The 17,455-nt window shown below is 37.3% G+C and overlaps 2 protein-coding genes across 2 annotated transcripts; both read left to right on the forward strand.

Moving 5' to 3' along the window:
- Positions 1–1,696: 1,696 nt before the first annotated feature.
- LOC106158215 (organic cation transporter protein-like) lies at positions 1,697–7,497 on the forward strand. Its single transcript, XM_087009869.1, has 8 exons — positions 1,697–2,033; positions 2,432–2,586; positions 3,345–3,513; positions 3,740–3,955; positions 5,480–5,703; positions 6,131–6,315; positions 6,853–7,013; positions 7,335–7,497. The coding sequence occupies exons 1-8, from the start codon at positions 1,966–1,968 to the stop codon at positions 7,399–7,401; spliced, it is 1,245 nt and encodes a 414-aa protein (XP_086865995.1). The 5' UTR covers positions 1,697–1,965; the 3' UTR covers positions 7,402–7,497.
- Positions 7,498–8,652: 1,155 nt separating this feature from the next.
- Positions 8,653–16,243, forward strand: LOC106181292 (organic cation transporter protein-like). Its single transcript, XM_013565620.2, has 10 exons — positions 8,653–8,796; positions 9,601–9,811; positions 10,273–10,376; positions 11,459–11,613; positions 13,395–13,563; positions 13,748–13,966; positions 14,206–14,429; positions 14,703–14,887; positions 15,167–15,327; positions 15,716–16,243. Exons 1-10 carry the CDS (start codon positions 8,654–8,656, stop codon positions 15,780–15,782), a joined length of 1,638 nt encoding a protein of 545 aa, XP_013421074.2. The 5' UTR covers position 8,653; the 3' UTR covers positions 15,783–16,243.
- Positions 16,244–17,455: the final 1,212 nt, after the last annotated feature.

The raw sequence follows: 17,455 nt of genomic DNA on the forward strand, positions 1-17,455 counted from the left end.
CATTATTGATGTCTGTTGTTGTTTTTTTTTTTTTTTTTTTTATATTAAAAATTAATGATTGTAAATGGATACTCGCACAAATAATCCCATATTATCGAGGTAGCATTTTAGCATTTGTGGCGCAGTCGTGTGGAGCATGTTTGTATATAGTAGAGATACAGTACAGCATACTGCACGTCTACGCAGAAAACACATAGGGTTGTACAGGGAGTAGAAAGCAGCATGATAGATGCAGGTTTAGAATATGCTAATTAGCCTCCATATCTACTGTGCTGAGGTAGACAAAAAGCATTACGCTTCTGCTGCGCTGCGCTGGCACGCATTGGAAGCATCACCCGTGTTACATATTAAGTCGAATACTTCACCTGCACACCACAGAGGCTGTTTTGATTTATATCAGAAAAATAGATAAATACCCACGCACTGCTCCACTTAGGTAGCTTTAAGGTATATCAGAAAAAATGGAATACTTCAACAGTACACCACAGAGGGAGTTATGAGATGTATCAGAAATAAGTTTATTTCCAATTTTGACTCTGTAAAACATAACACGCGATAACAGACTTACCATCATTTTCATATAATCAACGAGCAATATTGTACAGATGCAGAAAATTTCCAAAGTACACCTTTGCTTATATTAGTTTAATAATGAGACTGCCATTATGCATGAAAACTGAATCTGAGAAAAAAACACTTTCATACAAAAAAAGGCATAACTTCATCAAAGCTAATATATATTAGTCCTATGAATCAGTCCTGTAAGTTTTAAAGCAAAATATGACACAGTTTTTATGTTATCTGTATATTCATTTAAATTTCCAATAGCAAGCAAACGTTTTGAAAGGTGTAATAGGCATATCAGTTGCACAATTTGCAAGTAAATAAATCCATGCCGACCAGGGCGTGAGATCGTCGACCGTGACAAATAATAGTGTTTTGTCTGATGAGGCCGCGGATTTTTCAAATGCGTCAGATAGCGGTGTTCTTTCAGCATCGGTCTGTGTGAATTTGCCCATTTTTGCGGTGAGAGTGAATTGCAAGATAAACGTACTCGCGTTTTTGGATAGCAGGTCAACGCTTATTTTTTTTAATATTACAGCTCTTGGTTTCTGCTCTTTGCCTTGATACTAAGGATGACGTGCAATGTTGGCTACGTACTCTTGACGGTTCAAGGTCTATTAAGTCCTCTGTTGCTTCATTTGACGCACCATTTATCAAATGTGTTAGTTGTTCCAGTTAAACAAGTCCAAGCAAATCAACCTATCAATATGCCAGTTTTCCCTCATCTATCTGGTATTTTTCTTTTTCAGATTAGTGCGCGGTCCCAAGCTCATTTAATTATAGGCATGGAAAATGCACATTTTATCGCACCGCTTAAAGTACGCATTGATCAAGAGAAACATGTTATAGTATATTTGGCGCTTATCGAAAAATTTTAATTTTTAAAACTAATTTATGCTTCAGATGTGCCATTCCAGGCCTGTCGAATGACACTTTTGAACTCCAAGATGCTTGGCACCAATATCTTATCAACCAAACCATTCCTGTAGACGAGAATGGGGAGTATGAGGGATGTCTGTGGCGTAGTGGAAATGATTCAAGAAACAGTAGTGTCTTGTCGTGTAATGAATGGGTTTATGACACATCTGTATTCCCGAGAACGTTTCCTACGGAGGCGAGTCCTTGCACAATGCAATATCGATATTTCACTTAATGAGGCAGTTTGTTATCTGTAGAGATTTGGCACTGACTAGGATACAAGACTGGTTATCTTACAGCAAATCTTTACGACGCCACACGCCTATTTTACAATATAGTCATTTTCCAAGTGTAATAAGCTTATTGTGTTGTTCCCTTTTATAATCCCGAAGCTTCCCTGGAAGCTGTAGAAGTAAAGAATGATTTAAAAAATCATTTCTATTTCAGTTTGATCTACTTTGTGACAGTTCCTTTCTTATTAACATGGCGAACGTGGTTTATCTAGTAGGAGTGGCTGTGGGGGCAACTGGCGGGGGCCTTGCAGCAGACTAGTAAGGACGTGTAGCTTGAAAAAAGATTGGTCTATAGACGTCATTTCAAATCTAAACTAGTAAAATGTTATCTCTGTTGTTTCAAAATGATTTGTTGAAAATTTACCACAGAGTCCACTAGTAATCAGTAACAAAATTATTTTATCAGACTGTTCTTCAATTTTGTATACTATTTTAGATACCCATGTGATTTCAGAGGATACACTTGGATATAGACAAGCAAACATGAAGATTTTAATCGTTCTTGCTGTGATCTATATTACGTATTTCCTTAGTGGAGGTACTTACATTTTCGTTGCTGATTGTGTTTGTATGGTAAAACAGAGCTTTACTTAGATTCAGTTTTTGGTATTAAATGCGATTTTTCTGCAAAAATAAACTGAAGTTCTTTTTTCCAGCATTGGCCGTAAGTTGGTTTCTTTCATCGCCTGCTTGATCCATGGGGTTGCAGGGATAGGGGCTGCATTTTCACCTAACTACGGAGCTTATGTCGCATTCCGGTGCTTTGTTGGCACCTGCCACGGCGTCTTGAACAATACTGTCATTGTTCTTTGTAAGTAATTGTTCGAACACCTCCGCTAATTTTGTACTGGTCATATCCCTTTAGCGGTTAACGAGGGTGCAATATTGTGGCAATCGGTGATTTTTTTTCCATTTGGCGTTTCATTCGATGTTATCATTGTTGACAACAGCCATGAAAGGCAGAAGTTTGTAAGCGCGCAACCTCCCCACTGGTTCTTTTGAAATATGTTACATGAAGCCTCCTATGAGTCTACTCTATTTTCCCACATCTTGGCAACCCCACTTACGCTGGGAATTCTATTCTAACAAAGCTTGCCAAGAAATTAAATGCCCAATGGTTCTATATAGGCCATTTTGAAGTATTTCATGTGAAACTTGAATCAACGGGTCCCGGTTTGTCTCATGGCCCTCCTTTTATTGGTGGAGGGCAGACCAGATCCGCCATTTTCTTTTGGTAAGGGTAGGGCGTTAATCTACCCCTCACACACACACACACACACACACACGCGCACACACACACATTACTATGGATCCATCAGTTAATTTATGCATTTTTATTTGAAAACATAAATTATGCATGTAAGTCAACTTGGAAGAAAGTGACAAATTTCATGCATTCACCTTTTAAAGCTTGTTCTGAGAACAACCATTGCAGTACCAACTTGTCGACGTCAAATTTGCGACAGATATTATGCAGAGCACTTTTTGTCCCAAAACTGGCAGAATTTTACAATTGGAGTTTTTTAATCGATAAAATGATATATTTTAAAAAACTTTCCTTATTTTCAGGTATGGAGTTTGTGTCGCCGAAAAAACGAATAATAACCCTGTGCACGTCAGCTTTTTCATGGGGCACAGGTATCCTCTTGGCAACCCCGGCAGCTTATCTTATACGGGACTGGAGATATTTACAGTTAGCTGTTGCCTTACCATCAGTTATTTACCTACTATTCTGGCGGTAGGTCCTCCTTTATATGTAATTTGACGTATGGTATCACAGGTGGAGACAGAATTTTCCTTAGAGCCCGAGGTCAGCAAAATGTTGCTTCGCTATCACTCAAATCGCATATATTCCGAAAGTAGAAAAAAGTCTCTCTCTCTTTCTCTCTCTCTCGATCTCGAGAGAGAGAGAGAGAGAGAGAGAGACTTTTTTCTACTTTCGGAATATATATATAACTTTACAGGATAATCCCAGAATCCCCTCGCTGGCTCATCTCAAGGGGTAAATACGTGGAAGCCGAAAGCGTGGTGCGATGGGTGGCTGAGGTAAATAAAGCAGCTCTGCCTGAGGGACAATTGTTTGACGAACATTCTTTACGAAGCACACCGACTTTAAGTCCTCTAAAACTCCGTAAAGCACCGAAGCTTATCGTGAGGACGGTGATTATATCATTTGCATGGTATGTTGCTATTTCTTTGTGTAATCATCAATAGTTCGTTTAACATGTTTATATCTTCATAAAATTCAATCATAAATAATTTACTGTTTTTCACCGTTTATTAAACCTAATTTTCAAGTTTGTGACGTTGGTGTTTAGTCAGATTATTTGGTTTTAGAGTATTTTCAAGCCCACGCTGCCCAAGGCCAATTCCTAACTACCTCCTAACTGTGACTTCTCACCTAGTTATTCCATATGTGAACTCCTAAAGTTCATCTTCATGGCGTGCAATGACTCGATTAAATGAAAACTATTCGTGCATCATAGCTTAAAGTTGACAAACATATCCGAGGACACAGGGGTGCCGTGTATCTGTATAAGAGAAACAAGGTCAAATAAATAACTTTGAAATGAATGAACAGTGTTCCATGGAATGGACTAACAACAAACAACTATGAAAAATGAGTTAACACACGCATAACAGCTATAAAATCTCCCTAAAATGTAAAGCCAAATAACCCTACGTTTTACACCCAAACCCACTAGAGAGGTTCAAATAAGGTCACAGGCATGCACTTAAAATAGTGTATTTAGTGCACAGATTAGAACCTATGTTTGGTAAAGCCACTTCACATGAAAAAAATGCGTATCAAAGTTTCACTGTCCTAGAACCATGAATAATAAAAAATAATACATCGTCTTAACCCAAGTAAGGATCATACGGTTCTGTCACAAACGTAAAACTTCGGCTGCGGAAGCGTTTTGCTCACTTAAAAAATCCAGTCAGCACTGGTTTTGTTTTTTTTTAGTTCCTTTCCTACAAGTATAACACGGTAATCTTCTGTATGGAGCGTTTTTTCCGCGATTTTAGTTTATTTGTCACTATGTATCATAAAATGAAAACATGCAGCCCACTGACAGTAAAAAAAAGGCATTACATGAACTATTTGTTATTCGTGGTGTAAATTTATGTCAGAAATGTCAAACTACACACGAAAGATGTTTCTGTTGACTACATTTCCACTAAGTGTTTGGACAGGTATGAATTTTTTTCGAACATTTTTCAGGGGAACATACGTTACGTTCGTTTTAGCCATGACCAAAGCCCACCACCCCCCACCCCCCACCCCCAGAGTTAGAGATGAAATTTTATAAAAGCATCCTTACGTCAGCTACAATTTACAATGACGGAATCACCATATCATACATTGGAACAAGATACAAAAAAATTAAATGTATGTCCCGGAACACACGTTACCGGAACATACGTTACAAAAATTTCCCTTTATTGCTTCTTACTAGTCCATAATAATAGACCACGACAGATTATACATGTGAATTTTTGTTCTGTACACTCACACGTTTTAAATGATTAAATACAACTTTGAATTCATTAGTTTTAAATTTCTGATTATCTTAGACTTGTGACATTTCAGCTTGTGAAATGCACCTCTATATTGGGTCTGGGTGTTAAACGATCATCAAACTCATCGTGGTTAAAAATATATAGCGTTTACTTTGTTTTTCTTGTATGTTCTCTTATAGGCTAACCGTTGGTGTGTCATGGTATGGCCTAACGCTGAATCAAGGTTCCTTAGACGGTGACATCTTCATCAATGCTCTCGTTTTGGCTCTAATCGATTTTATCGCCGCCTTCTCGTTGCTGATCATCAATAGAATTGGAAGAAAAAAAACCTTCTGTGCTGCCATGATGATATCTGCATTGGCTATGTTGTCGACTATACTGATGCATTTCTTTGCAAACAAGGGTATATGAAGATGTAGAAAATGTAGAAAAAATAAGATAGGCCTACAAATTGTGTTGAGTATTTAAGCGAGGGGACCAAATACCTTAATTTGCGCATATTAACCCGTGACTACTCTCTTTTCTTGTTCTACCGGGTTAACTCTTGCAATATTACTTGTTTATTTTACTAATTTCTGTCTAAAGTTAATTATTTTTAACGTACATCAGTAATATTTTAGCCAATATTGATCCATTGGTCATTTACTTGCATTAACAGTGCAACTCGTTATTTGTTGTGCATCACAGTCAAGTTTAATTAAGATGTGTTAACTTTGTCTGCACAATTAGACAGTCCTAATATATAAGTGGCAATTGGCATATACCAGTAGTATCAACACTTGTGTGCTTGAATGTACCTGTAAGCGTTAACATTGCCTCTTGCGTTCCAGACAATTCCACAACCAGTACAACCTTTACAACTTTGTACACAATTGGGAAACTAGGCGTCAGTTGTAGCTTCAACCTTCTTTTCATGTGGAACGGAGAGTTCTATCCAACAGCCTTGCGAAACTTTGGGCTTGGTATAGGATGTGCATTTGGTCGTCTTGGGGCAGTGATTTCACCGATTGTGATGGTATGCTGTTTATTCTTTGTTACTTTGTCAGGTCTATCATACAGGAAGCTCAATTACAGATAACCCTTTCAATCACGAACAGGCAGTGTCTTCATAAGTTTTCTCCCCTTTTACAGTGTACGCATTGTCTCGACCCGGCACCCCCCCCCCCCCCATCCCAATTTGTTAATCTTTTTAATAGTAATGTTCTGTTAAGGGCTTTTGGTTAACTACGTAACATTTTTGTCTTTTCTTTTCTTTGCTCTATTTTATTTCATTTTATTTATTCATTAATATTTTATTTTAATAAAATTTAAAAATAATATTTAAAATTAAACAAAATCAGATATTGTAAAACTTTCAAACACCTTTTGACGGCAGAGGTTGTTATTTTTTTCTTTTTTTCAAGTAAAAAATAGCAGTTCTAATAGTAAGATGGAGAAGCATCTGTCGCCATCGGTTTTCTCTGTTAAAGTCTTTCGTTTTGCATTGAATGTGTTCTACATTGAACATGATCATCTTATACCAGCGTTAATTGAAACCTTGAACTCTTGGTAGGACCAGCTAAGAGAACACCCTTACCTCGGTAACACTATTCCAATGATGCTGTTTGGCTGTATGACATTGGTTTCCTCATTGAGCGGTCTGTATCTTCCCGAAACAGCCCATAAACACCTGCCGGAGACTTTGGAGGATGCCGAGAACTTTGGAGTTAAACGGTTTGTATCTATATATAACTCTCTCATTCACTCCCCATTGTTTGGCTCGCCCCCTCTCTCTTGCTTCATCTCTCTCTCTCTCTCTCTCTCTCTCACACACACACACACAAACACTAATGCACACGCGTGCGCATGCATACGACTACACAGTCACTTTATGGAGACTTCAAAACAAAAGTGTTACACTTTGTCCCTACATAAAAGAGAAGAATTTTGCTCAATATTTCAAGTGCTATAGCTACTTCCAATACAGTTTTGTAAGTAGATTGTAATAGCAAAATAACGTAACATCGATGTTAAAAACGGATATGTTTATTTCAGGAGGAAGACGGACATCAACAAAAACTCAAGTGAGAATGCCCCATCGACATTGGAAATGGTTTCTTAAGTCCGACAACCACAAAATGATGTGTACTGGTTTTGTAGCAATTTTGTTCCTTTGGATCAGTGAGGCCTGATATGTTCTATATCAAAATTTTAAAGAAATGTGGAAAGAAAGAATGGGAACAAACTGAACCGTGCATTTTAACGGATTTTCGATAATGATTTTCGATAATGGGTGGTAACTCATTTATATTTATACAAGCGCTTCCTTGGTATAATAAGAATTTCTTTACAAATAGGCATACGCTTCAATACGACCATTACTGGATAAAATATTAAATGCCTTGGCTGCCTATAATACTCTATACAGAAATATTCAACCCAAAACACAAGAAGAAGATGCTAGATTTCAATTAATTCATTAATTCACCTACTGTTGATCGCAGAAGGTAGCACAAGAGAGTTGCGTTATACAATTTAACTGCAACTGAACGCCACTGCTTTTATGATACGTCATATGCATTTTGATTATTTTATTCTATTTATTTCGCCATGTGATTATTCGATTATTTTTTACTTTTATTTCATATTACTATATGCATGTATACGACACTGATAACCCGCAACAACTAGGCCAGTTATTGTCAATTATTTGGAGGGACTCAGAGTCCAAACGAACATTGATTTGGTTTTTTGTTCAAATTAATTCACCTTTTCATGTTGTCCCCTTTAACGCAAATGTCCTGAGCTGTATTATGCCTTCCATCGATGTTAGTGTTTAAACACACGTGCTGACATAAGCATACAGGTAAACAGTGAAGATGCAACTGTACAGAGACCCAGTACTTAACGGTGACTCCTAACGAGATAAGAGCGGGTGGTAAACTGACACTTAATTAATTCACACAGTGAAAAACTGAACGACAGAATTATTTGTTTTCTAATACTTACACTTTATTGTAAGTCTAGCTATAAATTATTGGTCTTTGTATACTTGAAAATACTAAGTTTGGAGTTTTTTTTTTTTTTTTTTTTTTTTTTTTTTTTTTTGCGTATTTAACCTAGTGAGCTGAAAAATTAAAAACCATATGTTCCGTATGAGTTTCTTGTACGAACTCTATTACATCGTTCTTAAACTATTTAATAAAATTGCATCGGGAATAAACAACGGACACCAACCTTTGAGCTTCTTTAACTTCCTTCAATTTATCTGATATGCGTGAATGACATCGGACGTACAACAACCAGTGTCAAGTATTTCGTCGCAGCTGAAACGTTGACACACACGGATTAATCAGCAGACAAACGGTATAGTGATGGAATTTGATGATGTGGTCCGACGCGTTGGAGAATTTGGGAGGATTCAGCTTCGGACGACAATATTTAGTGGTCTAGTGACAATGTCGACAACCATGCAAATGATGGTAACAGTCTTCATGCAGCAATTACCGACGCATAGGTAAAATACTTGTCAAATGACATTGGTTTTAGCTTAGCCTTTTCATATGCGCAAAAAAGATGTGGCTTGCTCTATTGTCTAACAACTACGAATATATCTAGGCCTACTTTAAAAAGGGCGTTTATGTATGTTTTTCCCCTGTACATGGTTGTTTTGATCTATTTACCTGTAAAGTTTTCGACGAAATTAATGCCCATAAAATTGGAAGAATAGCAGTGGGTATTGATGATGGGACGAACAGTGAAAATTTTCTTCAGCTGTGCGTTTCACAGTGCTATCTGCAAACTTTGTTTACACAGACTTGATCTTCGCGATAGGGTTTATTGATGTAGTTCATAGGTTCATAGATTTCTTGTCGCTTTAGACATGGTGTTGCTTATCGTAACACATATAAAACTTCCGATGACCTCATAAGTTACAGAATGAAGCCAAATTTACAGGTATGTCAAATAATCCCCAAGCTGTCAGGAATGCTGTTTTTGTTGATGTTAAAATCGGGCCCACATGAGATGCCAACATAGAAGCAAATGGGGAGGACTCCGTCTTGACTAGAATCATCACGGTTGTTATCAAACATTTCATACTGGTTCGAAACTATTTCGTTTTTTTTTTTTTTTTTCATTGTTAAAATATATCGTAATAATTCATTTTTTAACTTAACAGTGCAATCATAGCCAATATTTAATTCAAGACTTATAATGAGATTTGTAATATCTCAACAAACTATATGAAAAAGTGAATACGTCTAGGATACGCATTTTATAAAACGTATAATGTACGCCGATTAACAATTCATGTTTTTAGGTGCGCCATTCCAGACCTGGCAAATGACACCTTTGGAATCCAGGGTACCTGGCACCAACATCTTATCAACCAAACCATTCCTGTTGACGAGAATGGGGAGTATGAGGGATGTCTGTGGCGTAGTGGAAATGATTCCGGGAATGGTAGTGTGTTGCCGTGCAAGGACTGGGTTTATGATACATCTGTATTCCCGAGAACGTTTCCTACAGAAGTGTGTAGTTCATTGGTTTATTGTTGTAATATACCGTGCTAAGCTGTGATTTTGTTCTACACTGTATGACACAGAATCTATAAAATAATTTGGCACGGGTTTATTATGCATAACAGTGCCAAAGCCAAGTTCAAAAAGTTGAAATGGGAATCTACGTACAACATGCTTAATCCAAGATGTGACAGAAAAACAACTTGTGTTGATACAATGAGAAATCACAATAAGAAATCATAACAGCCTTTGAAAAGGTAAATATCCATCTAAACCATGAAAACAGGGCGGGAGATTTATTTCAAAAAGAAATTAAATACCGGTACTTGCATTGGGTACCAATTAAAAAACTTAATACCTGTATAAGTGTATATGCGGTGTACAAGGCCATAACATATTGATTGAAATTGATCCAGAAATTAATTGAATTGATTTGAGATGAATGGATAATCTCTGTTTTTTATTTTCAGTTTGGCCTATTTTGTGACAGTTCCTTGCTAATAAATATGGTAAACGTGGTCTATCTAGCAGGAGTGGCCGTGGGGGCCATTGTCGGTGGTTTAGCAGCAGACTAGTAAGAATGCCCTTTGGTAATTTATTTAAGTACATATAGGGTGTCAATATTCAATGAAATCAGCTACACTATTTTGGACCTTTTAGATCAGTCAATTTATATTTGCCTTAATAATCATAGGACATTGTTCAAATAAACTTGGGGGCCGCATTGCAGGGAGCTGGCAATTAAATCTCGGAGCCTTGATTTAATCCGTTTAATGGCGCGTATGGAGGCGGGGATACATAGCGGATTAATTGCCTCTTCTTTCCCGTAGGATCCGCCATATTTGATCCGTGGAACAGTAGATCTACGGATATATTGTTCTGAATGGGCTCTCGGAGACGAATTATTATCATACCAACATTTTCTGCTCACATAAGATATTGGGTTCTTTTTTCTCAACCAACGGGATATTATCTTTTTTTTTTAGTGGTATTTTAGGCATTAGGAATTTATCAACCGCTCAAATGTGTGTCATAAAATAGTTGTCACAGATGAAAAATCAAAATAATTGAAAGGGGCACTTCCTTGAATTTTTTAATTAATTTAAATTCACGCATAAATTTTGTTGTTGAAATTTTAATGTTGAAAAGTTTGCCAAACTAAAAAAATGATAAGTTGTTTCAATGAACATACTAAAAAGAATGATGTCCATCCCCCAGGCATTAAATTTTACGAAACATTTAACGAGCATTAATCAAATACTTTATGTCAGTTAGTAATATTCCATTTTTAGTTGACTACAAAAAGCCGGTAAAATATTCCCAAAGATCTAACCACTCTTGTGCATGCCAGTGACATATACAGTAACGGTAGCCCACGGAAGAAACTGTGTTAACAGTACTGGTAGCTGTTACCAAATATTGAAAACTAAGGTTGTTTAATTCTTTTATAAAAGAACTAGTATCAAAACAGATAGATAAAATTATGCTAAACTTTCTTTTCTACCGGTTTGTTTATTTCCCTATCGGTATTAATTATAAAAAGATGTAAACTTCACTTTATTGTTTTCGAAGAATTTATTTAAATAGTTGACTAGGTTTAGTGGTATATTTAGACTCCATAATAGGGATACACCTTTTTACTTTTTCTGTTTACAGTATTGGCCGCAAGTGGGTATCTTTCATTGCCTGTTTGATACATGGCGTCGGAGGATTGGGAGCCGCTTTCTCACCTAACTACAGGGCTTATGTTGCATTCCGTTTCTTCGTGGGCAGCTGTCACGGCATTCTTAACAACTCGGTCGTGGTTCTGAGTAAGAGACAACACACACACACACGAGACAACACACACACACACGCACACACACCCATATATATATATATATATATATATATATATATACACACTGGACAATAGAAGTGTCACCCCCTAACTCAGAGTAATAAAAGTAGGCAGATCCTGGGTAGTTATAATGCCTGGTCTACTTATAATGTGATTAATGAGTATAAAACCACTTTACCATGGAATTGTATTGTTGGTCTTGTACATGTACAGCAAATGATATTCCTGTCTTCTTCCAATATGGCAAGATACAGGCAATTATCTAACTGTTATAGGTGCAAGTTATTAACCTGAAGAGGCGGAATATAAGCAATGTCAGAATATCGATACAATTGAATTGTTCAGTCAGAACCGTGCAGAGGGTCTGGTTTCGGTATAGAAACACTGGATCAAGAGACAAATTCCCTCTGATGGGTCGTCCAAGAAAGACTACTGGCCGTGAAGACCGACGACTGATTTTGATGTCCAGGTTGTCAAAGTTCGACACTGCTTGTCAGTTGACAACACAGTGGAACAATTTCACGCATAAGAATGTGTCTGTGAAAATTGCTAGGCGTCGGTTACATGCGCATAGAGTGTACAGCAGGGTAGCAAGACTGAAACCTCTTATATCGTTACAAAACAGGCAACGTAGAGTGAACTAGGGTCAACAGGATCTGGAACTGGACAGTCCATGACAATTGGTCCTATATATTTTTTTCTGATGAGTGTCGCTTTGGTCTGACCTCTGATGACAGACGGGTACGATGCTGGCAAACTGCTGGTAAAGCATTTGAACCACATGCACTGAATTTTCGAATCCGGAGCAGCATATTCATCATGGCGTGGGGCTGCATCAGCATCCATGGCGTGGGTGAATTGATAGTGGTTGATGCAAACATGAATCAGTAGAAAAATATCGATGTTTTGGAGTCAGGCTTGCTACCATCTATTACTAACATGTTTGGTGACAGGAATTATCCATTTGTTCACCAGGATGACATTGCTCATTGTCACAGGCCCAGGGCAGTTGATGATTGGTTTGACCAACAGGACATTCGCAGGGTGATGTGGCCTGCCCAGAGTTCGGATGCAAACATAATAGAAAATGTGTGGAATGATGTCAAAACTTTTGACAAATGCCCGTCTAACCAGCAGAGAAACTCTGTTAAATTCAGTGTTTCATGCTTGGGCCAGCATAAGCCCTGAACGCATCAGACAATTATATGAATCCTTGCCTCGTTGACTGGCACCTATAATTAGGTCACGTGGCTATGCCACTAAGTACTAATTTTGGACTTGAAACTGCATATTTTGGAAGAATGCATATTTTGTTCTCATTTTGTGATTTTTTGTGAAATTTGATGTTAATAAAATGATGACAGGAGAATATCATTCCACGGTCATTTATCTCCCCCATAGTATTGGTTCAGCAGGGGTGACACTTCTATTGTCCAATATATATATATATATATATATATATATATATATATATATATATATATATATATATATATATATATCTTTATTGTTTAATGACGTGTACAGATACTTTTTTCACTTAAAAATAAACCTGTGAAAAATCTCTTTCACGTTGAATTAAGTGTACTATTTCACAAGTGGATAGGTAGGTAGTGTACACGGCTGTGTTATTGGCCATAACCTTTATCCCCTTGTCGTATGGAAACTTTTTAAAGATTCACTATTAGGATATTCCCAATTCTTCTATTTTAATCGAAATGCCAATGATACAATAACATGTCACATTTGCAGGCATGGAATTTGTATCACCAAGAAGACGCATGGTATCCGTGTGCACATTAGCTATGTCCTGGGGAATAGGCATGGTGCTTACAACTCCTGTGGCTTACCTTATACGAGACTGGAAATATCTACAGTTGGCTGTGGCCTTGCCACCATTCTTATACCTAGGCTTCTGGTGGTAGCTTCTGTTTCTCTCTTGCTTAACGTACTGTGATTTTTTTTTTCTAGCAATACAAACGAGCGTGTATTGGTATTTTCATGTAAAATGTATTGGAACGTAAGCATGCGTACATGCAACCATGCATGCATTGAATGATGTATATTTATGTTTTAGAAATTTTAGGAAGTATTCTGACTTCCAGGGTAATCCCGGAGTCACCTCGTTGGCTGTTATCTAGGGGTAGATACGCAGAAGCTGAGGACATAGTGAAATGGGCGGCAAGAGTGAATAAAAAGGCGATTCCAGAAGTCGACCAGCTATTCAATGAACATTCTTTGCAAATAACCCCCTCTTTAAGTCCTCTTAAAATTTTTCACGCACCAAGACTTATGGCGAGGACAGCAGTGATGATTTTCGGCTGGTATGAGACCATTTAACGCCTTTTGAATAGAAAAAATGGTACGTTACTGATGGTTTAAACTGTATATATTGTCAGTGAAGCGAAATCAGTCATTCGGTGTGAATCTGAAAGATTTTGGATTGGTCACACCTACATGTTCCACATATACATTGACATTTCACTCTACTAAGTTAATTTAAGACATATTTCGGAGAATAAATACTTGTGAGTTATGATGCTAACGCATTGTTATATTTTAGGATTACAGTCGCAATTTCGTGGTATGGTCTTACACTAAATCAGGGTTCCCTAGATGGAGATATCTTCATCAATGCTCTTGTCCTGTCTGTAATCGACCTCATAGCCTACGCGTCGATGTTCATCATCAACAAATTTGGAAGAAGAAAAACATACTGTGCTGGCATGATGATCTCTGCTTTGTCCATGTTGACTACAATACCGGTTCATTTCTTTGCAGACATAGGTATTATTCAAAACTGACTCTGCACGAAATCTGAAACATAATAGGTAATAGTAGTATTTGGGACTTGGGATTTGTGATAAATCAAAGGCTTCGGCCAAAAATGAATCCTCATACCACATGTTTTTAGACGCCTTTTTTAAATTCTGTATTTCCACCGGTTTAGATGAATAGTAATGTAAAGCAGACTAGGGGTCGTTCGTGTAGGACCTACCTAGATGAAAGAAAATAGTGACCTTAATTAATGTTATTGCGCTCTTTCCTTCAATATTTCAGAGAGTCCTAATACCAGAACCGCCTTTACAGCTTTGTACACTATAGGGAAACTGGGCGTCAGCGGTAACTTCTCCCTTCTTTTCATGTGGAATGGGGAGTTCTATCCAACAGCCTTACGGAATTTTGGATTAGGTTTAGGGTGTACATTTGGCCGTGTTGCGGCTATTGTATCACCAGTTGTTATGGTACGCTACCCTGATATGTCGTGCATAACAAGTTCTTCATCACGTTTTATAGATTTATATCGAGTTAATAATTTGAGGCTATATATATAATTTGACAATCAATTTATAAATTTCAACTTCAATACAAACCAATCTTTCATTTTTTCTACTAGCTCATAAGCTTATAGTTTCATTTGATTCACATATAATAATGCATAATGTAATCTTAGGAATACTTTTTATATGCAAAAAGACAATTTCATTCTTGAGCGTTCAAAGCAAGCCTTCTCATTTTGATAGGACCTATTAGGAGAACATCCAGTTCTTGGTAACACTGTTCCTCTGATATTGTTTGGCTGCATGGCATTGTTCTGTGCTTTGAGTGGTATATATCTCCCTGAAACCGCCCACAAACACCTGCCAGAGACCTTGGAAGATGCTCAAAACTTTGGAGTAAAACGGTTGGTTATATACTTACCTGGCGACACCTTCTTATCTCTTTCCCTCATTTAAAACATGTCAGCTGTCTCTTCCACTGTCGCTCTCTCTCTTCATCTCTCCCCCCCTCTCTCTCTCTCACACACACACACACACACAGACACACAAACACACACACACACATAAACGCACGTTCGCACATACATACATACATACATACATACATACATACTTACTTACTTCGCTTGTGGTGTCAACACGCAACTTTGTTCCTACATATAACAGAGATGAATTGTACAATATTTCAAATGTTAGGTACTTCTCACACAATCTGATGAGTCAATTGTAATAGCAGAATACTTTATAACAAAAATGTACCATTGTTGTTAAAAACGGATAAATACATTTCAGGAGAAAAAGTGGCATCAACCAAGACTCAAATGAGAATGCCCCATCGACATTTGAAATGGTTTCTTAAGTGCAACGACTACAATTTCATGGATGTGGACTGATTTTTGTAGCAGTTTGGTATCTTTGTGTCAGCTGATCCTGGCACATTGTTGGCTTATGTATTATGATATTTTATAAATGTGACACTGATGAATGGAAGCACGTTAAAATTGCACGTAATAAAAAGAAAAACGAAGAATGTCAATAATTGCAAACTTGCATTTTACGGATATTCAATAATTATTAGCTCACTTTTCAAAGCAAGCGTTTTCTTGGCACAAACAAGCGTTTTCTTGGCACAGTACAAATTTCTTTACGGCCTGACATATGCTTTAATACGACCATTATTGGATAAGATAATCAAACCCTCGGCTGCTTTTATCACTTTATACAGATCTATCAAAACCAAAACACAGGAACGAGAGGTTGAGTCTAGGCCTCTTGATCACATAAGACACCACATTAAAGCCAAATTTATGCCTCCTCCATCCAAGTGTACCGCCAACTTTTATAGCCCAATTCACAACAAAGACAAAATGCAACAGAGAATATAGATTGTTCGAGATTTTTTAAAACAAACAAACAAGGCCGAATTCATTATATAACCCCACTGTGAACGAGGTTCTCTACATCGAAAGAGTGTTAATAATGAAAAGGGAGATCGTAGAAATCTAGCGTTAATTGAAACCTTGAACTCTTGGTAGAACCAGCTTATAGAACACCCTTACCTCGGTAACACTACAATGATGCTGTTGGGCTGTATGACATTGCATGGTTTCCTCACTGAGCGGTCTGTATCTTCCCGAAACAGCCCATAAACACCTGCCGGAGACTTTGGAGGATGCCGAGAACTTTGGAGTTAAACGGTTTGTATCTATATATATAACTCTCTCATTCACTTCCCATTGTTTGGCGCGCCCTCTCTCTCTTGCTTCATCTCTCTCTCTCTCTCTCTCTCTCTCTCTCTCTTCTCTCTCCCTCTCTCACACACACAAACACTAATACACGCGCGCATGCGTACGACTACACAGTCACTTTATGGAGACTTCAAAACAATACTATTACATTTTGTCTGTACATAAAAGAGAATAATTTTGCTCAATATTTCAGGTGCTATTGCTACTTCTAATACAGTCTTGTAAGTAGATTGTAATAGCAGAATAACGTAACATCGATGCTTAAAACGGATATGATTATTTTAGGAGGAAGAGGGGCATCAACAACAACTCAAGTGAGTATGTCCCACCGACAACCACAATATGATGTGTACTGGTTTTGTAGCAATTTTGTACCTTTGGATCAGTATTTTAGCTAATGAGGCCTGATATGTTCTATATTATTATTTAAAATAAAAATACGGAAAGAAAGAATGGCAACAAACTGAACCGTGTAATTTTACGGATTTTCGATAATGATTAATTCATTTATATTTATACAAGCGTTTCTTTGGTATATTACGAATTTCTTTACAATAGGCATTCGCTTTAATGCGACCATTACTGGATGAAATAATAAATGCCTCGTCCTCTTATAATTATATATACAGAACTATGCAACCCAGAACACAAGAAGAAGAGGCTAGATTTCAATTATTTCATTAATTGACTTACTGTCGTTCACAAAAGGTAGCGCAATAGAGAGAATTATTTCGCCACAGCTCTTCTGTTACAACTATAGCTTTTTTTGCGTTATACAATTTAA

The sequence above is a fragment of the Lingula anatina genome, chromosome 3, assembly GCF_051362555.1.
Source record: "Lingula anatina isolate TDL-2025a chromosome 3, LinAna3.0, whole genome shotgun sequence".
NCBI lineage: Eukaryota > Metazoa > Brachiopoda > Lingulata > Lingulida > Lingulidae > Lingula > Lingula anatina.